General features: G+C 38.5%; 1 protein-coding gene across 4 annotated transcripts in view; it reads right to left on the minus strand.

The window, feature by feature from the left end:
• Positions 1-23,881, minus strand: part of GNAL (G protein subunit alpha L) — a 187,135-nt gene that overhangs the window by 4,972 nt on the left and 158,282 nt on the right. For all 4 annotated transcript variants that reach the window (XM_089517016.1, XM_089517018.1, XM_089517017.1 and 1 more), the window contains exons 6-11: positions 9,937-9,991; positions 9,232-9,305; positions 7,109-7,167; positions 6,730-6,850; positions 4,749-4,879; positions 2,774-2,841 (exon numbers count right to left, since the gene is read on the minus strand). In XM_089517016.1, coding sequence (XP_089373142.1) covers positions 2,774-2,841; positions 4,749-4,879; positions 6,730-6,850; positions 7,109-7,167; positions 9,232-9,305; positions 9,937-9,991 — 508 coding nt within the window. The remainder of the gene's footprint in view (positions 1-2,773; positions 2,842-4,748; positions 4,880-6,729; positions 6,851-7,108; positions 7,168-9,231; positions 9,306-9,936; positions 9,992-23,881) is intronic.

Consider the following 23,881-nt stretch of genomic DNA (forward strand, 5'->3'; position numbering starts at 1 on the left):
ACATGCAAGAGTACTTTACTCAAAAGGTATGAACTGAACTTTGTATCGGCCAGTTAGCAAAATAGTAAGAGGCCTGATTTTCAGAGGTGACTACATGCAAGTGCTTTGGATTGAAAGTAGGATAAAGAAAATTCCAAAATATTACACACATCAAACTTACCTTCAGAGATAGGACACAGGTAAAAATCAAAAGTCATTTTGGCTTGGTTCTGAGTACCAGACAGGAAACAAAATAATTTTGCCATTTGTAGGCAGATGATTTGGTCTGTTTTTACTCACTTTCCCAATTTTAAAAACAATATGCAGCTTTACTATTTTCACACAACTTGTTTGTACATTTAATGTTGAAAGCACACTGGAAATACAGAAGATATTCTACACATATACATGTGCTCTCCTATATTCTGAGGCAAGCAAGAGGTTCCTTTGATGACATGGACACAGCCCTGTAGCCCACAACATAAGAGGACTAGCACCTATTTTTTGCATGACTTATATTTGCAGCATATACAATGTGAGGGTGGATTTTCTGCTTAGATTAGTAATGATTTATTCCAGTTGGAGATTAATCAATACTGATGCAAAAAACCATTGCAACCACAATGTACAGTGCTAATTAACATAGCCAAGAGACTCTACTGCTCCAGAGACACATATGCTTGTTAAGGATTTTGTTAAATCCATATAATATAGATGGGTCCACCCTCTTTGTTTTCCAATATCACCTACCAACCTAAAAGAGAAAAACTTTTCTTTGGGCAACCCTCTGCTCTAAAGATCTGGGAACCCACCTTTAGATCCTGTGCTTAAACATTTGCAAATGTATCAATCTATGCTGTATCCCTCCTCAAGCCTTGGGGAGAGGCAAGTGAGAAATAAAATTCCTCCCCCTCCTCCTCCAATAAAGAATGCCACACTGTTCCCACTAGGAGGGAGGGATACTTCATTTCCCTTAATTATGTCTACAGTACCTGTTCTGTTCCTCCCCCTCCATTTTCTCTTTACCTCTTACACTGGGGTAGCAGTATGGAGCTATGAGTCAAGGTTGAAAAGCAAAACCATGGCTTTCCCAGGATAAGTGGGCATACTAGATTAAAGAACAAGACACACCATCCTAGCTGAAGCACTTTTCTTTCTTCTTTTCCACAATTAATGGAAATCACACACCAGTTACAGCTCAAAAGAATTAGTTTTACTAGTACTGAAAAGCAGGGTGGTTGAACAGGAAATGAACCATTGTGGAAGTAAGTGGGGTATTAAAGGTAACATGAAGGGAGAAGCAGAGAAAAAAGGAATGTGAAGGTCCATACAGGTGAGATGGCAGTGATTTGGCATACAGGTATGCTACAACTGTTCTTCAGTACTCTTCCTGTGGAAAGTAGAAAGTGGGTAATGGTCTCATATTGCTGTGCAACTATCCTTCACCTCTGAACAGCTAATAGTTTTCAATTTTGCATTTGGAGACTACTGCCACTGGCTCTTCTTCAACACCTGAGTTGTTGATTTTTCTTCAGAGATACATAATCTTTCCCAGTATATTACATAAACTATGGAGTTTTCAATTTTAGATTTGGAGACTACTGCCACTGGCCTTGAACATGAACTGGCTCTTCTTTGACACCTGAGAGGCAGTTGTAGACTTTTCTTCAGAGATACATAATCTTTCCCAGTATATTACATATAATGTGGAGGATGTAGCATGACAACCAAGTCTTCCTCAACGACAATCAGGATGTAGTGCAACTTCCACCTCTCTAAATTTCCAGATGCTCTCCACACAGGTAACATTGGCCTGCTGTAGGAGAAGTGATGTTCTTGTCCCTGTGTAATTGGGATACTACTATGGGGCCATGCACCAAGACTTGGTTCCCAGGTTGAGTGAGCATACTTGAACCACACTGACAAGCATTCACATGTCATTGAGAAGGTACCATTTGATGTTAGCAGATCAAGTACAATGGTACTAGCCTGGGTTCTCCCAGAAACATCTTTGTTGATGCCCATGAATCTTCCCCATATCTAGTCTATCTGGAATATCATGCTGTAGAAACATCTGTGGCTACAGAACTTTGGGATCATGGGATTTGGGAGCCATAAATTAGAAATATCTTGAAGGCACACAACAACAAACAACAATGCATATGTGGGTTAATTCCAGTGCTCTTCTTGCTCAGGAAAATCACAGATCATGGAAATTCTAGAGGACTCCACTCATCATTCACCTTAATCGTGTAAGAGAGGCACAGCCTCCTCAAGACAGGCACTATTTCAGAAAAAAAACTCACAGAGAGAAGATTTCCAACTCCAATTGTAATGTTGAGGAGACAGCTCAGGTAAAAGACCACTTCTAAAGAGTCTTTTTTTCCTCACTGGGTTGACACATTGCATGACGATGTTCTACTGCTGGCAGGTGAGGTGATCCCATTCATCATACCTGGGCATATCTTCTGTCCCTTTGTGGACCTAAATATTTCCAGCTTAAAATGAAGAGAGTTCTGATGTGCAAGATGTTGCTCATGGGATAAAGATTAAAAAGTGATCTTGAAGTGAGGCTTACAGTCATGGTTAACTTTTGTACAGGGATCCTGTTCACAGACATGCTAATTGCCAATTCGGTGTAATCACAATGCTTTCTTTCTTAAATATGCAAACATTTTACAATGAAGGACTTACCCTTCTATAGCATTTAAATATTGTAGTAAAAATTCACTGTCATCAGACAAGTTTAATGGATAGAATCATGCAGCTTTTAAAAATGTAAGGTATTACTTACTAAAAATTCATCCCGGATAAAAAACTTTGCTCTTGTAACTTTGGGATCTTCTCCTGCATCTGGTGTTGCTTTTAATAAAAATAATAAGATATCAGTAAGATAAAGGAGAGGATAAACGGGACAGATGATGCAAATTCCAACTACAGATTGAGCACCCCCAATCTTAAAATTCAGAATGCTCCAAAATCCAAAACTTTTTGAGCACTGACAAGATGCCACAAGTTCAGTGGTTCAATGCATAAAAATGTTGTTTCATGCATAAAATTAAAAAGATTGTATAAAATTACCTTCAGACGATGTGTATGAAGTATATATGAAACATAAATGAATTTTAAGTTTAAACCTGGGTTTCATCTCCAAGAGATCTCTTTAGAAATATGCAAATATTCCAAACTTCAAACACACACACACACACACACACACACAAAAACCACAAAACGAAACAAGCAAACAAACAAAAAGCCCAAAATCAAAACACTTCTGATCTCAAGCATTTCAGATAAGGAATACTCAACCTGTGTTTATTTTTATTTTCTTTTAATACATGTGTATACATTGTTATACATTGTAACACAAAGACGAATCACTGTTGAAATGAAACATACTGGTGTGTGTTTAATTTGGAGAGGTGCATGTTTAATTTGGTGCAAAGTACATAGTGCAAAGTCAGAAAGAGTGAGTCCAACATAGAAAACGCTCTATATGGAGTGTGGTTCCAACGTAGAAAACACTCTCTGTGGATGTGGCCTTTGACGATCATTGCAATGGTCAGATACAAATAGGAATATATATATTATTGTGTGGGAAATGTAGAGATTCAATCTGGAGTATCTGTACTGGGTTTGAGAAATACTTAGAAGGAGTCACAGTGCAAAGTCAGAAAGGCATCCACATCTGCCCCTCAGGTTCCAATATCTGCTCCTCAAGTTCCAAGAGAGAATAGCGCATCAGAGAGAGAAGTTGGCTGAGCCAGCTGCTCTGGGGCAAGGCAGCTACTGTATGGCTGGAGTTAACAGAGGGTACAAGGAGTCAACTGTTCTGTTGAAACTGCTGTTAAAAAAGGAAGTACTGCTGTTCTAAGTGTCCCTGCAAGTCCTGAGCATATGCTGTTAGTGCTGCTGCAGCACATGCCAACTGCACTTTCTCCTCCTCTCTCTCCCTGCTCCTTTTCCTGTCTTGGTTCTTCTGTATTTTCTAAGCACAGGAACAATCTACTTGCTGCTGGCATAGCCATGTCACCTCTGGCTCAGGTGTATTCATTTTCACCTGGGGAGAGAGCAGAAGGAAGAGACTACAGGACTCTTGTGGTCCTGGTGCATCACATGGCACTTTGCTATCATGGACTTTGCCACTTGTAATTTCTGTAAGGCCCCTGCCAAATGTGTCAAAAGGATGCAGACAAAACAGGCAAGGGGCTAGAATAATAAGTTGGTGGAGACATGGATTTTCAGTAGGATTAGACTAAAACTGTACTTATCTAGAGAATAAAAGTGGACTACTAGCTAAGGAGCTGAAATGGATACTGGAGCTGAAATGGATAAAAGTTTTGCTAAGTTTGGACTCTAATTAACAGGCACCTGGCCAATTGTGATTTCTACTGTTCCTTCAGCATGGTGTCCTAGTAAACCTAAGGGCATGATTAGGACCCAAAATAATTTAGGATAGGGACTAATGTTGCATAGTAAACTAGTCAACTAGTTATCTGGTTATAGACTATCCATCTGTCTTTAGAACTGCTTCTGATGAAGTATTTGTTCAAAACTATTTCTCTGATATTTTAAACAAATATTGCATTAAAAGCAGCCTTAAAATATAACATAATAGAAGCACTGTTCTATTCAAAAAAAAATTCCATGTTTGCTTTCACACCTGTATGGGTAAAAATATTCAAGGAACTTATTTATGACATATAAGTGTTAACAGAGAATAAGCATTTATCTAGCTGTGTAACCATTAACAGAACTAAGAAACTCACCATCTTCAGGTACTGTATAACGTGCAAATTCAGGAAAATAATCTTCAATTTTAGACTTTCCTGCCAAGACTTTTTCAGCCAGCATATCTTGTTTGTTCAGAAACAAAATGATAGAAATCGTCCGTAACCACCTGTGAAGACCTGAATGTTAGTAAGGACTCATACAAAGATAATCTGGCATTCTGATTATCAATAGTAGCTAACTTGTTGTTTCTGGAAACTCACAAATGATGCTCATGTCTTTTAATCAGAGACTGGTTACTTTTTGAACAACTTGCAGAATGCCTTAAGCAGCATGGCCACTGCTGCCGAGGGAATTCTAGGGACCGTAGTCTACAAAATAACTTTCCCAAGCACTTCTTTAATCTCCAATGGTGGCCGGAGGTCTATTATCTCTGAAAATGGACTAGTACATGATTTGACTTTTTCCTCCTCCCTCTCAGTATCCATTCCTTTTTTCTTTTTGGTTATGTCTTTTAGAGTGTAAGGCTAAGAGCAAGGACTCTGATTACTGACTTTGTAAGCTGCTGTAGGAGTGTCTCTTGAATGAAGCCAAAGATGTATAAATGTTTGAATGCTGGACTAGGACTATGGGAGACCAAGATTCAAATCCCTATTCAGTCATGGAAACCCACAAGGTGACCTTGGGCAAATCACACTCTCTCTACCTAAGAGGAAGGCAAAGGAAATCAGCCTCTGAAGAAATCTTGCCTAGAAAACTCCATTATAGACTAGACAAGATGGTCCATAAGCCCTAGCCAACCCTGATTCTGTGATAACAGTTCCTTTTACTGAGATAAAACTAACCATTTCTTATTGTGAAGAATCAGAACAGTACTACTTGATGATACTAAAATAAATTATGGCTCCAGAAAGGATGATACGAAAAAAAGCATCTGTATGTAGATGTCATCTTAAATGTACTAAGAAAAAGATGGGTGCTATTGTTAGCTTGAACAGCAGTGATACCACTTGTGAGGTGGTATTTAGTCTAAATAACTCACTTCCTATGTGTTAGCCACTTAAAAATGAATCAGGATGAATGCTCTCTGGACAGTGTGTTGAGACCCCCGAGTGAACCTAGGCAAATCACATGCTCTCAGCCTCAAGGGAAGGCAAAGGCAAATTTCCTCTGAACAAATCTTGCCAAGAAAACCGCATTATACCTTTGCCTTAGGGTTGCCACAAGTCAAAAATAACTTGAAGGTACAGAACAACAATATCTATCTATCTATCTATCTATCTATCTATCTATCTATCTATCTATCCATTCATAACCTGCCCTTTTTCTAATGAGCTCAAAGTAACATACAGTTTTCTTGGACAATCCTAAGAGGTAGATCAGGCTGAGAGAATATAACTAGTCCAAGTTCACCTCAGGCAGTTTCATTGCTGAATGGGGACTTGAATCTGGAACCTCCAAATCACAGCTCAACACTCAAACCACCATATCATACTGACTCTCTGATACCAAACATTATTTTAAAAGACACAAAATTATTATAATAAAAGTGCCAACAGTTGAACAGGTTGAACAAAACTTACTTTATGTAATGCTACATACATTGCACCTGTGCCAACCATGGGCTTGCCACCCACAGGTTTGAGCTTCTGCAGATGGTAAACCCCAGCTTTTTAAACAGTGTGCATGCATGTGTGCACAGCCATTGAAAAGGATTTAAGGTCTCATGTTGTGGGATCTGAAAAGGATCCTCCCTATGGATAGAAAGAGACTACTGTACTATTTTTGAGACGAACTGCAAAATAAATTGTAGCATAAACTTTTGACTGGGTCTACTTCCTAAGATGTTTTGAAAGCTTATGCTACAACTTTTTTCACACAGTTAATCTCAAAGGAACTATAAAATCCTTTTGTGTATTAATATTCCAGACTAACAGAACTGTGTCTCTCAATACTATCTTTTTTTTGGCCATTGCTTTTATCAAATCAATATAATTTTGCTCTACATGGAAATCCTACCTGTTGTTCCAGATACTTTTGAAGAGATCCAGAGACTCCCGTAATCTGTTGGTGTTGTTGTCTTCCCTTATGACCATGTTGTAGCTGCTACAGGCCACAACGAAGATAATAGCTGTGACATCTGAGGAAGCGTGTATCATGGACAGTAGAGAAATTAAAATGTTAACTAAGGAAACTGTGTGTTGCAGAAGTTATAAGAATAAATGGTTAGGCGTGTTTTGCAATGGTATTTAGAAACATAATCTGAGTTATATAGACAAAATGATACAGTTTTTCTGAGGTTAAGTAATCCAGTCTACATAATGTAAATGATGCAATAGAATGCAAGGTAAAAAAACAGTGTGAAATTAAATTTGAAAATGTGAAAGTATAACTTTACCATTAAAACATTGGATCCATTTTCTTCTTTCATCTCTCTGACCACCTACATCGAACATGCTGTTGAAAGACCACAGGGTCTTTAATATATTTGCACAAGTATGTACAAGTAAAATTATACTTTGCATGATATGTGGCACTTGTTTTACAGTTCCAAATGAAACAACAGTGCCTGTTGCGTGGGAGGAAAATGGGCCCTACACTTAGGGCTCTTTGCAAACATTCTTGCATTCCTACACTTGCTCCAGATTTTACTAAATCCTACTGCTGATGCTGAATTCATGACACACTAAAAAAAGAAGGGGGTATCAACAGTTGGCAGGGGCAGGGAGAAGGTCAGTAACGAAAAGGGGGAACACAGGTTGAAACTGCAAGCATACATACAAGCACATCTCCAAGGCCAGATCAAAAACCAAACAAGAAAGTGGGCCAAACACACGGTGAAAAGGCTATGGTTTCCATTTCTTTAACACTTTACAGAAAGAATAATTGTCTTTTTTTTCTTAGAATGACAGATGTATGCTGGCTTACCAGATTCAAATAAACATTCCATAAAATGTTGTTAAATTTTGATATATACATATCTTGAAAGCTAAGGGAGTAGAACATTTCAGAGAGGGCCAGAAATGAAAATGAATGGAAGGTACTGAAATATTTTAGCCTGGAAAAATCTGTGCCTGATCAATGAAAAGCAAGATGATAATATTCTATATGCTGATCAATATTTTGTTTGCGCGGGCTATTTGTTTAATGGAAAGACAAAATCTCACAGGCTATCTTTGGAATGTGTCGTTTGAATTAAGTGTTTTGAAACAACATATTTTTCCTCTTTAGTTCTCAAGTGTTTGAAGTCATGGAATTATTTTAGCAAATTTATCTATGGTCCTTGATCTTTAAACAATATATATTCCTTTTCTTTCTGTGCCACTTTTCTCCTGGACTTGGACCTAAGGTGGGTGACAGAAGAAATCATGTAAAACCTAACAATACAAATTTAAAAACAATTAAAATAACTGAATTTAAAACTATGTAAAATTATTTTAAAGGCATACAAATGTTTAAAAAAGAGTCTGTATAAATGGTATAGGACACCACACCAATTAGCATTTACAAATGACAAATTTCAGTCCAAATGTTGGCATGGATGTGGCGTTAAAGGAATATATATTCATATGTGGTGGGAATGTCCATTTGTACAAAAATTGTGGATTGAGGTTAAGCAACAGATAAATACAATTATAGGGATAGAAATACAATTAAGTAAAGAAAATTGCTTGACTCTCAATTTAGGGGAATTAAGATTGAATAATAATCAAAAATATGTAACAAAACAATTTCTAAAAGCTGCCCATGCAGTGATTGCTTATGGATGGAGAAACAAATTAAATTGGAACAAGACTTATTTATTTAAATATATAAAAGAATATATATTATTCGACTTCCTTAGGGAAAGAAGATTAAAATATGTTGGGGAAAGCAATAAATAATCATGGGAAGACAAATGGAAAATAGTAATTAAGAACGTGAAAGGTAAAATGGGGGATGAAGAAGTTAATAATATAATCAATAATGTTTTCCATATCTCCGAAACTGATTGTTAATTTGATTGGATTGTAAATTTCTCTATGCTGATTTCTTATTTGGGTGGGAGGTGGGGGGAGAAAATTATAATATGAAACATGATTGTATAATATGTATTATACACGGTGTAATAAAAATTCTTGGAAAAATTTTTAAAAAAAGAGTCTGCATAGGTCTGTCAGTCCAGAAAGCACCCCCCCCCCCAGAAGCATCCCTGGGAGCAATTACATACTAAAAGCCTGTTAAACAAAAATGCCTTTGCCTGCTGGCGAAATGAAAGCAGGGAGAGAGTCAGCCTAGCCTCCTGTAGAAAGGAGTTTCAGAGCATGGGAGCAGCCACTGAGAATGCTCTCTCAATATTAGCATTTTATCAGCTACGGATCACAACAGATAGGCAGTGATGGTGGCCTACACATTTTGAAATTCCCTCTCCCTTTGAAAAGATATTGGAACACTCTATAAATGAGCCCAATATAATTGCCTTCATTCTTCCACTGGTTACAAAACTAGACACAATTTAAAGACTGTTATTGGTGTACTCACTGAAAGTTTACTTTATCTACTTGGAATCTTGTCTCAAAAATCCCAGATGTCAAAACCCTGCATCTTAAGAGATCCTGGAAACAGGAAACAGAATAACATATGTTACATTATAAAAAGCATGCAAGAAACGTGCACAATAAAATGATATATTATATTTCAACATTCCAGGAATCGATGTGGAATGTAGACCAATACATTATACATTCAGATTAGGGACAGTAAATCAAACCTTTGAGAAGTCTCTAATTATTAGGGAAACCTCTGGTATAAACCTTGCTTTGTTAGATTGTGCCTTCCCACTTCAGTAACTTTGTAAAGTACTGAGTTCTAACCTTATGTTACTATTTCTGCTCCCATATTAATGCATGCCTTTATGTGTAATAGATGTTAAGCATCATTATGGGCCTCACAACAATGAAAGACTGACACATTTTTGGTTCTGGGATGCCACCAATGGTTCTGGGATGCCACCAGAGTAAATGGTTCTGGGATGACATTTGCTTTAAAAAACTGTGCAGAAGCACCAGAATTACCTAGGCAAGGGATTTACAGGAGTCTACTCTTGTTCTTTGAAGAGCTGACAGACTGCTATACAACAAATTATGTTGAATATTTCCAGTAGTTTCAAAAGCAATCTGTTTTGTGGCACAGGGATAAAAGCTAAAACTCTGGTGGGCTCACAAAATATTTTAGTATTTTACTCACCTGATCCGTAGGTGTGTAGTCAGGCATACTGACACTGTCTATTCTTTCTAAAAAGCTGAAATAAAAGATACATATTAAGAATGGAAGATCTAATATTAAAAGACCAAAAATCACTGAACCATCCCCATTCATATTCTTTTACGCTGGTAGGAACAGAAGAATTCAGATTAAGGTGTCAAAACAGACAAACATCATCACCTCACCCCAAAGTACCATTAACTTAACACACACAGCAGTACAGGAACCAAATGCTGCTTTCTACACAACTATTCCTGTGTTCAAATAAACCAAGATTTTCGTACATACATCTGTTGAACCACAATGCTGGAACTAACCATCTTCCACAAGAAATCTTGCTTTCAAATGTAGAGATCCTACAAATCTGAAAAAAAAATCACTTCTTCCTGAGAAAGGCAAGAAATACAGGACACAGTGCAAGTGTAAGTCAGGGAAGTAGAAATGAGGTAAATCCACCATATTGTATTAGCAGGATGAGCTCTGAATCTGGAATTGGGGAAGACTGCTAGTGCCTTTCCATGTTGTTGCTCAACAGCAAAATCAAGATGTCTCCTTTCCAGGAACTGCTGCCATTTTAGAGATTCAGCTTTTGAGAGTTCCTTTCCTGAAGGCTGAGTGATCCTTTTTTTATGCACAAGAGCGAACAGCGTCTCAGTTTTAGAGGGAGAACAACAGCCTCTCACTGTGCATTGCTTCAGCAAGCATACACATATCCACACAAGCCTTTAAATCAGGTGCTGATGAATCAGTTTGGTTCACATCAGGTTGAGCTAAAACTAAAATGTATTTATTTTTAAAGTATTATATATTCCTAAATTCTAGCTGCATCATAGGTTTGCTGAACATCTAAATATTAATTTATTAACTGATACAGATACCCATTCTTTAAATTTATTTTAAAAAGTCTGCAAGTGGAGTTATATGTATTTGTATTGTGTATGTGAATTCTAGGCACATACACACACATGTGAATTCTAAATAATGCTTTACTCTGAAACTTTAATTTGTCTAGGTACAAAATCACAGTAATTTTAACAACCTTTTATGTTGGCTGCCACATAAAAGGCTTAAGCATAAAGTGACTCCAGAGAACCATTCTAAGGCTTCTAAGTGCAAGGTTAAATGAAGTGATACTTCTAATTTTAAACATGTTTCCTAGAAAGAAAGTCTCATAATTTCATTGGAACATACTTCCAAATAACTATGCTTATTATTACAGGCTTAAAACAAGTAAACCATCCCACCCCAGGCCACAAATATTTCTTGCAGGTTACAGCAAGCTTCCTGATCTAAAACAGAAAATCAACTATCATAGAATTTTTAATCAAGTTATATGGCTGAGTATTATGTGAAGAACAAACGAGTTAATCCTGTTTGCATTTCCATATACAGATATATCTCAGTTAGAAAAGTAGATGTGCCCATGAGCAAATTTAATAGAAAATTTGGTTCCAGAGGCAGAAGTAATGTGGAAAGAACAGGGAAAGGTTCCTACACCATAAAAAAGAAGAACAGTTCTGTGTGTTTCAGCAAAATTTTTTATCCAAAACTAGCATGTGAAATCAAACAACTAGGTCAGGTAAGCCTTGCATAAGAAACATAAACTTGCTGAACCTTCTAGAGCGCTTTTGAAACTTCTTCCAAAATGAATCCAGAAATGATTCCCCACCACCAACAACCTATACTTTTCTTACAATTTCCATTTTGGTGGAAACCTATAGATCTTTTGGTGGCCAAACCTATAGATGAATGCTTTTTTAACATGCTGGGAGTTGCTGATAAAGCAGGCTAATTTGCCTTCCCCCCTCTTTTTTCAGTTTTGCTGCTCATGCATGCTAAGAAGGGGTCCTTAAGGCAACTGCTATTTATCTTGCCTGCTGTAGGGAGGCATACATGGATACATAACTCGGGTACAGTCCCATTCTTTCCCAACTCAAGTTTTATTACTTTGTTTTATTGCAGACACACTGCTGTAATCTACCACCAAAAGCATGTGTTTTTCTAGCCTTCCTTCAACATCCTCCTAATCTTGATGCTGTGAACAAACTTCCAGCTAAATAGAGGACATGGAGGAAAAAAAAATGTGCAGCAATTAAAAAAAATCTTTGTAAAAAGGAGATTCTTTGTCAATGGTTTTGCTAACTAAGGTATTCCTGTACACCCCATGCCCCCCCCCCCCACCAAATCAGTTTGTTTTAGCATAAACAAGTCTTACCATAATTGTTAGAAATAACCTAAATGAACAGGAGGGTTATACAGTTTCTCCATCTATCTTAGATATTTCACACTGGTTACAGAGAAAGTCAAGATGAAAAATATTCTTTAGTTACTGACATTATTACAACTATCTTTAGATTTTAAAGTATCTTTAGCAGGTTGCCTAGGAAACCAGTTGACACTTTCTTTGACAAGCAATCTTTAAATTTTATCTTATGTAGGCAGAGAACTTAAAAGTGCAGATTTCAGTCTGTATCTTTTTTTAAGTTTCAAAAAAGCTTGGTACTAAGGTCTCACAAATAAAAAAGAAAATCAATGTTTACATTTGCTGTAAGGAATCCCATTCTAAAGTGCTGAAATATATATAAAAAGAGGAAAGTAGCCTGTTATGTGCAACCTGGTGGTCCTGAAAATCCTGGAAGCATGAGATTAGTCTTCCCATTGACATCTAAGGGACTTTAAAGTGGCCACTTTAGCCTGGATCTTACCATGGTGTCTATCTCAATGGCATTTTCCACACTCAATAAAACTCCAATTGGGGTGAATTACTGGTCTCTTCCAATGATGAGTTCTCCTAGAAGAACCAGTAGATCTAAACTTTGTTATGGATTGATTTTTGTTTTTACAAAAGTAAAGCATTTATTTCGGGTTGTTAGAAATAAAACATAACTTCAAATTCTAGTGCTAGACTAATTGTGAATCCACATATATATGTCCTTTACTATATGCCTTATTAGCTAGGGAACACAGATCTGCTTTTTCATCAAAAAAGCACCCTGTGCTAAACATTACACCTGCTTTGCTGATATTGCCTCTTACCTCTTGTTATGGATTGATATTAAAGTTATGCTAAATGGATATGCTAGCTTTCTTCTTTCCTTCCCATCCCCCTTTCCTCTATATAATGCCTATTGTTGTTGTTGTGTGCCTTCAGTTCATTTCTCTTATGAGAACCCTAAGGTAGACCCATCATGGGGTTTTCTTGGCAAGATTTGTTCAGAGGGGCTTTGCCTTTATCCACCTCTGAGGCTGACTGAATGTGACTTGCCTAAAGTCATCCAGTGGGTTTCCATAGCTGAGAGGGGATTCAAACTCTGATCTCCAGAGTCATAGTCCAATGTTTAAACCCCCCACACCATGCTGTCTCTCTTAAACGTCTATTACAGATAAATATTTAGTATAACATAATAGGCCTCAATTGTTTTGGCAGAAAGTAAGCAAGAAAACAGCATGGAACATCCCTTTTGCACCTATAATCTGGCTTCTGCTTTCTTTGTTATCCTTTAGGATATTGTCTCAAAGTATGATCTTGGAGGTAGCTTCTGGGTGTGTCTTTGGTCACAGAGTTGAAAGACTTGGCCACCAGAAGACAAATTATTTAAAATACATCACCCTTTTCCTAAGCATTGATCCTTGTTTTCAGTATAATATGAACAGGCTGCAGGGGGCAGCAACAACTAAATGAAATGTAGTAGCTTGCATTTCATTTGGGCAAATGACAAGAATCACTCTGCATTCTGAGTGGTTTATACATCTGGTTTTGAGTCTGGCAAGGTTAACAAGCACCTTTAAAGGGATTTTACCTTCCAATACTCATTTAAAAGAGGAGGGGACCACTCATGGCTGTCTAGAGGATGCTTGATTATAGTTTCTATAATCTCTCAGCATTAACTATGCCCATAATAGCTAATGAGAATCACAGTCCAATGGATGTTCCACACACCTGATTTCCAGTTCACTGCATCAAGCTGGTGTTGGTTATTTGAGTTTAGATATTTGTACTTTGCTAAAAATGGCTTAACAAAGGTCATTAAAAAATAAGGAGCTCTGTTTACAGCAGGGGTCAAACTGTTGGACTGTTATAGTTGGACTGCAGCTCCCATCTTTGGCTGTGCTGGACAGCAATGTTGGGAGTGGTAATCCAATAACATCTGAAGGGCTCCACAATTCCGTCCCAAATTTAGAGGAAATCTTCACTGTGTTCTTGGGTGAGGGCTACTTTGTTCATTTTGACACTTCAGCTACCAAAGGTGACTCAGTGCTGTCTGACACTCATATGCGTCTAGCCATTGCAATGTCTTTCCTCTCTTTGGCATTTGAGCAAAATGGGAGTGAAACCTACATGCTAAGTTCATGTGAGAGGATAATGCTGGAACAGCCTGAAGTGAAGGTAGGGTGTACAGCAGAAATACGAACAAGAATTCGCCAGGCAAGTCCAGTTCCATCAGGACTAAGCCTGAAGGAAGGAGACTCCGCCCTCCACAACTGCCATCTGCCGGCCTGAGAGGGAGTTCGCCAGGCAAGTCCAGCTCCATCAGGACTAGTCTGGAAGAAGGAAGAGCCCTCCCTCCAATCCATCTGCCTTGGTCCAGGCCTTAGAGGGAGAGAAGAACCACTCGACCTCATCCCCTTTCCCTCCATCATTCCCTTCTCCTTTTGTTTAGTGTCTTTTAGATTGTAAGCCTGAGGGCAGGGAACTGTCTGATTAAAAATAATATTGTAAGCTGCCCTGAGAGCCATTAGGGATGAAGGGCGGGATATAAATACCTATATAAATAAAATAAAATAAATTTATTTATTTTAAATCTAAAACCATATCACCAACACCAGGTTTAGAACAGACCTTTTTGTTACAAATAAAAAGGGTCAAAACAGAGGAAGATGTACACTTTCTTGACAGCAAAATACATAATACATGAAAGTGAATATATTTTTGCTCCCCCTTTTCTTTCAAAATCGACCATGAAAACAAACCTTGTGTCCTATGTAAGCAATTTTAATGTTTCTTCTCTACCTCTCTTCATCTAAACCATCTTTTTTTAATTCAAAAGCATTGCTGTGTTAGTCTGGAAAATCTGTATGCAAAGAGATCTTGTAACACCTTTGAGACTAAGGCCCTATACAGATTGGCTTGAAAGGCCGGCCTGTGGGCAGAGTCGGGGTGCAGTGTCCTGATGACGCATGCCTTGACTCTGCCCCCAGGGTACCATGATGCCGCGTGCCACTTCAGATGGTGCACAGCATCATGGTGCACCTCTGGCGCTGCGTTCTGATGATGCAGCACTGAAGGGGCACCATATAGCCTTGCCACCGCAGCTATAGCGCCTATTGGAGGATGCAAAAAGGAGCCACTTTTTTCGGCTCCAAAGGCCGGACTGGGGCCACAGCGTGAGGTTGCCGCAGCCTCAATCTGGAGAGGAAAGGGGTGGCGTCCCGCCACCCTTAGACATGGTCTGTACAGACCTTAACTGAAAGAAAGAAGTTGGTAGCATGTGCTTTTATAGACTCCAGCCTACTTCCTCAGATAAATGTAAGACTTCCTAATGCATCTGATGACACAGGCTGAAGTCTACGAATGCACATGCTTCCAACTTCTTTCTTTCAGTTAGTCTCAAAGATGCTACAAAATCCCTTTCCATAGATCTTTTTTATTTTTTTAAATAAAGTTTGATTAAAGACAAATGCCAACACCTCTGCATACTCATCTGTTCACTATCTCTTCCAGAAATACCTTGCTGATCCAAACAGCAGAGGAACCACCAGAAAGTCCAGAGGGAGTGGAAGATATTGTATAGAACCCCTTCATCTGGAAAAAAGTATTCCTTAAATACCCCATCCAGGTATGCATGTATAAGTGGGGCAATGGCAGTGCTTCCCACTGTTTCAGAGAGCAATAAATTCCTCTGTGACACAAGCAGACTTTATTCCAAACTCTATCCTCATCTTGAACTTATTTAGCAATGAACATGTTTTACCACAACTGGCAAAAGGACTCCCTTTTAAGGTTTAATAGGCCTTAGTGCTTATTAGCTGGTGAGCATTTCACTAGTTATTAGGTGTCAAGCAAGAAAACCCCTCAGTACAAACACCTAATATCACACATCTATGAAGACAGCATGCTAGTTTTATCTACAACATGGTAATTATTTGCCAACACATGCATGAAAACAAATATATACATGGAAATTAAAAAAATCCAGAAAGGCTTTGCAAGCTTTCTGTTCCAATAAATAGTGTTTAAACTACTTGTTACCACATGTAGACATTTTTAAATATAAAAGATGTAATTGACAGTGTTATGGATTTTCTGGAAAGCCTGTTTGCCAGCTAAATTTAGTGTATGAAACATATTTCACTGAACAATTTCTTTTTTTTTTCTGGGTCAAGTCATTAATCCCTGTCCCGATACAGAGATCTATATCTTGAAAACTATCATTTACTCAGAGTGTTTAGTAGACTCCCACAGAATCAGAGTTTGTGTTACTCCTCACACAGAATACATAGGTTTTCTGCTGTTGTTACTACACAATTTCCAGGTACAAAAAACAGGTGGAGGGAAGAGGGCAATTTTAGACTATAGCAAAGCCTTTGGACATTATCACATGAGGGAGATCAGAAACTTCATTTGGTCCAAAGAGCTGCAGCCAGGTTATACAGATCACACAACGCCCCTGTTGAAACAGCTCCATTGGCTGCCAGTTTGTTTCTGGGCACAATTCAAAGTGCTGGTTATGGCCTATAAAGTCCTATATTGCTCAAGTCCCTGATATCTGGCAGACTTATCTCCCTGCATGAACTGGCCTGAGCATGAGATTCTCTGGAGAGGCCCTTTTCTCTGTCCCACCACCATCACAAGCACAGTTGGTGGGGACGGAGAGAGGGTCTTCTTGGTGGCTGCCCCTAGACTCTGGAATCCCCTATCCAGGGAGATCAGAATGGCCCCCTCCTTATTGGCCTTCAGCTGGCAGGTTAAAGCTTTCTTATGCAGGCAGTCTTTTTAAAAGAGAATATTCTTAAAGGACCAGCTAGGGGGTTGTATAATTTTAAGTGTTTTAAAAAATATATCTTTTTAACTGTATTTTTATTCTTTTAATAAGTAATCCATTTTAATATTATAACAATTTAATTCTGTTTTAATGTATCTGTTTTTATATTTTAATTGTATTGTTTTTTAATATTGTGAAGCCGCTCTGAGTCCCAGTTCTGGGAAAAGAGTAGGATACAAATATAACAACAACAACAACAAAACGGGGGTTTAAACAGCGATTACTGGTTTCCCACAGTAATGGGAAATGCGAGCAAAAAAAATGAAACTGGGCCCTGTCTGCCTAGTTATTTTCCCTCACAAGCCTCTCGTGAAAAAGTGTTTCCCACAAGGTTGTGGTAACATTTACAGGTCCCACAAAGGAATGATATTCACATTTCTAAAATCATATGATATCTTGCTTTTATTGTGAACCAAACATTTTTCAGCGTTTTTTTATAATTAAGTGTTTTTATTTGTTTTATAACAACAATACAAAACAAACAATTAATACATAAATAACAAATAGCCTTGGAAGTCTATATGTAAACTTGCATAATAGTTAACTTTTGTGACATAACAGAAGTAACAAAGTCCTAAAGACATCACTCAGATTCGCTAGTTAATGAAGCTGGTATCAAAGTATCTTTCCAAAGAATAGCTTGATGAGTCAGAGGTCCAATAGCAAATGAGTTGGAGTTGATGTAATCAATAAACACTGACCAGTCATCAAAAAAGTGTCTGGTTTCTTTTGTCCATTACAGAGTCAAAAAGTATAAGAAAGCTTTTCCAATAACCAAGTGTCCCAAACTCTTTCCCACCATTTACTTATTAGTACACTCCCTTTTTTCCAGCTTCTTGCAATTATATTCCTGGCTCCTGAGATGAGAAATATGATAAGCTTATGATGTTTTAAACAAGTGTTCTCTTTACAATAAATTGACAATAAGAGAAGGCCCAGACAGAAGGTTACAGTTTGTTTCACAATAAGCATTCCAAAAATCTTTAACCTTGGGACAGTCCAACCACATGTGTTCAAACTAGTCTAAGGTGTCCCAGCCTTTCCAACATCTTGGAGAGACATTTTTCATAATCTGGGACAGTTTCACAGGTGTTAGATACCATTTGTATATTAGTTTTAGGATCCCCTCTTTTGTCAATGCCAATCTTGATTTATATGGGGGGGAGGTCCATGTGTGTGCCCATGTGGCTTCAGAGATATCTAAATTTAGGTCTGATTGCTACATTAACCTGGCTGATTAATTTTGTCATAAACAGATTGCACTAAATTTTTGTATATAATGGCTGCTCCTCCCTCCCTTGCAGTTCTGCCCCTTATGCATGCATAGTATTTCATAAAAGGTCATAGGATGAGGGTAGTTCCCTTGCAACATCACATTCTTTGCAAAGGATAACACCTCTGATATCTGCATCCAATTGTGGTTGACGTGTCTCAGGCTATCCCTCAGAGTCTTCATGCTTTAACATTTCTCAGTTATTGTAGATATACCATTGTAGAAATATCAAATCTGCTAAAGTAAGGCTAAGGAGGATCCAGTCTGTCTTCAGTGCATTTTAGAAACTGGCATAGCCACCAGTATCACAAAGCTCATAAAATATAGTGGATATAAACATTTTAGAAGCAATCATTCTTTGTGGTCTCTGCAACTCATAAAAAAAGGTTATTCTGCAATTGTAAAGAACTGGCTTCAAGAGATGAGCAACATCTACTGGCAGGAAGCCCTCCTCTGCGTCCACAAATATTGGCTCAGTTTATAAGCCAACCATTATTTTTGGCTGCCACCAAACAGTTCTCAAACAGTGGGATGTCTCTTTTGTGCAATTCAGAAGGGGATTCTTGCTCTTCCTCACCTACTCCATAACAGCAGTGGAAATGAGATCTCTGAGATGGGGATCTGCTGTTGGGTGTCTTGCTTGAGTGCAGGGTGTGTTTGCCTCTGGCAAGTTGCTGAGTGTATTTATGGAAACTTGCTAATAACATAAATATTTTACATATAGATCTGTTTAGATCTGTTTAGCCTCATGACAATTAAGCTGTGAGGTGCCACAGTGTTCCATCTTATCCCCCATGCTGTTCAATATCTATGTGAAACAACTGGGGAAGATGTTGGGTGGAGAGCAATCAGTATGCTGATGACAGTTAGCTCTCTTTTTCCTTGTTGTCAGTCAGCTAGGACTGTGCAGGTGTTGGTCCAGTTGATGGGTTTAATGATGGTCAATAAAATATGAGACTGCAGTCCCCACAAGGAGAAGGGGCATACCCTGGGAGCACTCTTAGATCTATCTTTGTTACGGGAGATTCAGATCTCCCTTGAACTCAGCCACAACTACAGCCTTTCTTGAACTGGGATAACTTAGCTGCATAGTACATACACTAGTACCATCCAGATTAGGCTACTCCAAATGCTGTCTAGATGGGGCTGTCCTTGAAGATGGAAGCTGCAGCTAGTGCAACACGTATAAACTAACTACTGTTTGAAACATAATATAAGACCCCCACAGCACCTATTTTTTTTATTTTTTTATTTTTTTTCATTTCTTTACAAACACCAAACCATCTTAACATGACATCATTACACCATACAAAAACATTTGACATTTAACCAAAACAACAATTCCCTCTACCCCTGACATAACTAAAATTACATATAACATACATATGTATGTATATGTATGCACAGCACCTATTTTAAAGGAATTGCACTGGCTGCTAATACCCTTCTAGTCTGCTTTCAAGCTTCTTCTTGTATGCATGCCTGCCTGAGAACTCCAATCTACTGGAAGGGCCCTCTTTTGTGACTCTAGGAGGAAGCAGGAGTGGGGCGTCTCTCCTGTGGCACCCCAACTATGGGGATACTCTCCCCCTTGGAGGCCTGCTGGCTATCAATGCTGATATCAGCCTGGAGCCAAGAGATCATGTGGTGCTTCTCTAAATTCTTTGGGGTGTAGCAGGTTTTACACAAACTTTTATACGTTCATAGTTTCAAAGTGTTATTCTAACAACTTTTGGTTTGTCTTTTTAACTAGTTGGATTGCTTTTAGGCTTTTAAAATAATTTTTACTGTACACTCTGCTTTAAATTAGTCAGGTTGGTTTTACAGTATGCTGCCCAAAGATCTTTAGATAGAAAAAAAAACAGGATATAAATATTGATGGCTGGAATACTGGTCTAGCTACTTAGGTTAAATACCGTTAAGTAACTTCTCCTGGCCTGACCCCTCCAAACCTGATGGAAACATCATTCACCCATGGTCTGTTTGTCAGCAGAATGGATCCATTTCTTCCCATGCAGCTGATGCCCAATAAAATAGATGGGGGTGGTGGTGGTGGTGGTGATGATTATGGCAGTTGTGTCAAAATAGTGACTAAGTAGTGGTTGGGAATATGAAATAGTTACGGATGAGGAAATCTAGGTAACTGTTCTGTATTTATGATGACTACTTAGTAAGGTGAGATCACTTAGATCACAAACACACTGTAGAAATAATCCAGTTTGAGGTTGCTTTAACTGCCCTGGTTCAGTGCTAGGGAATTGTAGTTTATTGTGGCACCAGAGCTCTCTGACAGAGAATGCTAAATGTCTGACAAAACTACGGTTTCCAGAATTCCCTAGCATTGAGCCAAGACAGTTAAAGTGGCCTCAAACTAGATTATTTCTGCAGTGTGTTTTGGACCTCTGTTAAGTATGCTAAGGAGGGAAGCACTCATGGATAAGCAGGGTTTAAATCCAGGAATATCCCACAAAAGAGGGATTGTTTTCAGATGATGTCAGTCTAATTGAGCATGAATGTGACATTAACCTGTGCAGAAAGTTGCAAAATCGTGCCACTTTTTACTTTCGAGAAAACCCCAAAAGTAAAAAGTGGTGTGATTTTGCCCACTTTATGCATGCATTAATGCTCAAGTAGCCCAGTGTATCTGAAAACAATACTGTTTTTGCAGGATATTCCCATGATCTAAACCCTGTTTATCTCCAGGATTTGGGTGCTTTGCCTTCTGTGTGATAAGATCCTAAATTGGTTAAGTGTGCTTTTGTAAGTAGCTGAAGCAGGGTTCTGGCCTATGTAAGTAAGTAAAGGAATGATGAAGTAGGTAAAAATGCCAGCAATAATTGATTTGTTAATCACAGACTGGAATATTTCTCTTGGTACTGAATCAATCAGTTGTTAATACTAACAGCAGTTTCAGTAAACAAAGTAAGTACTAGGCTGGCAGTGTTATTATGGCTAGTTTCAATTCTATGCAGTCACCAAAATGAGAGGAGAACCACAATGCCATTATTTTTATGTTCTAGCATTGTACTCATCCTCCTACAAGCCTTACTTCTGTAATGACATGCAGAGAGAACAGACACTGACCAGCCATATTACACCTGTGCTTAAAAACTTGCACTGGCTGCCTATTCGCTTCCGGGCACAGTACAAGGTGTTGGTGATTACCTATAAAGCCCTACATGGCTTGGGCCCAGGATACCTGAAGGACCGCCTCTCCCCATACATTCCGCCCCGCACCCTCAGAACTTCTGGGCAGCAATTACTTAGGGTTCCAGGGGCCAGATTCACCTCCACATCGAGGAGGACGTATTCCATCGCTGCCCCGGCCCTTTGGAACACGCTGCCCACAGAGCTCCGCTCGGCTACCTCCCTGGCTCAGTTTAGAAGGGACTTGAAAACCTTCTTATTTTGAGCTGCATTCCCCGATTGAAGATCCTGATGGCCTCCCCCCCTCTTTTTGCCGGCAAGATGGCTGGCTGACTAGGTTTTAATTTGTTTTTATTTTATATGTATTCTCTGTTGTATGTATGTGTTTTTAATATGTTGTACACCGCCCTGATCAATGGAAGGGCGGTATAGAAATAAATTTTTTATTATTATTTATTATGAATAGTTTGGAGAGAATTTTGTTAGATATAAATCCAACTGTAGTCTCTGAGGTTAGATATTAATCTTCCTAATGTAACATTAAAAAAACTATTTTTGAAACATATACTATGCAATAAAATTGTAGTGTACTTAAAACTATGGAATGAATACACACACACACACACACACACACACTCACACACCAAGTCACACTATAAAATCAAAACAGCACCATACCCAATAACTGCTAGGGTTTTTCTATGCTGGTTTTTAATGTGAGAAGTAGAATTGAAAAATGGGAACCTATCTAGAAACAAATTAACAGAATTTGTTTAGGGAGTAGGTTTTTTAAAAATTCTCCCTTGAGTACCTATTTCTATTCACTTTATTTTCTAAAATACCTTCATGAATTCATATGAACCAGTAAAAAGTAGTACTGCTGTATCATAGCTTTATATTAAGAAGTCCCCAAAGTCTACTTGTGTATATATGTCTGTCCCCAACTTATTGCATAGTATAATTTCACATTATTATTAGTCTTTCATAGTAAAAAAAATCTGTATGATAAAGACTGTGGTTGGAATTCTATTGGTTAGCCCCAACTACAGTAGACCCATTCAAACACTTTTAACTGGTGATTCAATATGTAGGTAAATCCCACTGATTGAATGAGTATCTCTAGCCAGGACTGACAACAGGATACAGACCCTGTATTAATCAGGGCCTCAGCCAAATAATCCAGTAGCTTTAGAGATCACAAAGCAACGCTTTATTGTCTAGAAAATTATGAAGATTAATTCACAACCAATAGAACAGGGGTGGGCAAAGTGCAGTCTGTAAGCCACATGAGACTGTTTTTATGGCCCCCAGGTGTAAAAAATAATCTCAGCTTTTCTCACACACCCCACCAAGGGTCATAGGGTATTTTTCCACCTTGGCCATTTTGCTTTTTTTTAAAAATAGGAAATGACTTCTTGTTATAAGAAAGCCTGTCCCGGGCCTAAAAATGTAGCAGGATTCTTCCACACCGTCCAGTGTTCTGGCAGGCTTATCCAGATGTTTTTAAATTGTGAATTTGAAATGACAAATTTTAGATGTGGATTGTTTTCATATATATACACACATCTGAAATCTTTTAAATTGGTGTGTGCTTTAACAATGTGTTTTAACTGATCTTGTTGTTTGTTAATTGTTGTTGTCCCCAACTTGATCCATGTGCAGAGGTAAGTAAGAAATAATAATAATAATAATAATAATAATAATAATAATAATAACAATAATAATAATATAATTGGGCATCTGGAGGGTAATTTTTTGTAGGGATGGGGTGCAGTTAAAATGGTTTCAGCCCTACAAAGTCTCTGGAGAGCCAGTGCAGCCCCCTAGCATCCCATGTACTGATGACATGTTATGAGTGATGAGTCATGAGTGATGACATGTTATGAGCTCACTAGGACTGCAAAATAATTTCCCTTTTAATTTTCATTGTATGTGGTATTTGCACATTTATCAAATTGGCAAATACAGTTAGCTCTCAACTTCCATGGAGGTTAGTGTGTATCTATCACACACAAAAAAGGACTTGTACTGGTGGGATGGCTGGGCTTAGCTATGTACACACTTCTTCACTCACTCACTCACTGGAAAGGGGATTGCACAGGGGGAGGAGGAGCGAGAGAAGGGACACTCCTCCCATTCCCTTCACCTCACCCACCTGCATGACTGATTGAGGGAATGTGCTTCCCTTCCCTTCTTGCATCTCATCCCTTCCCCCCTCCACCTAGCTGCATGAGTGAGTTAGTGAACTAGGGAATGTATGCACACCCTTCCTCCTGGTATGTTCCTATCCTATCCCCTTCCCCTGGCTCGCCCATGTGCATGAGTAAGTGAAGTACACACCCTCTTTCCTTGCCCATTCAAGTGGACAAGACAGTCAGCAAGGGAACACTTTTGCCTTCCTTCCTTGCATCTCCCTGTCCCATCCACTAACTCCCTTCCCTTACCCTCTGCCTGCCCAAGTTAC

This window comes from Sceloporus occidentalis, unplaced genomic scaffold (genome assembly GCF_023333645.1).
Source record: "Sceloporus occidentalis isolate IW3139 unplaced genomic scaffold, rSceOcc1.0.p SCAF_3, whole genome shotgun sequence".
NCBI classification, from domain to species: Eukaryota; Metazoa; Chordata; class Lepidosauria; order Squamata; family Phrynosomatidae; genus Sceloporus; species Sceloporus occidentalis.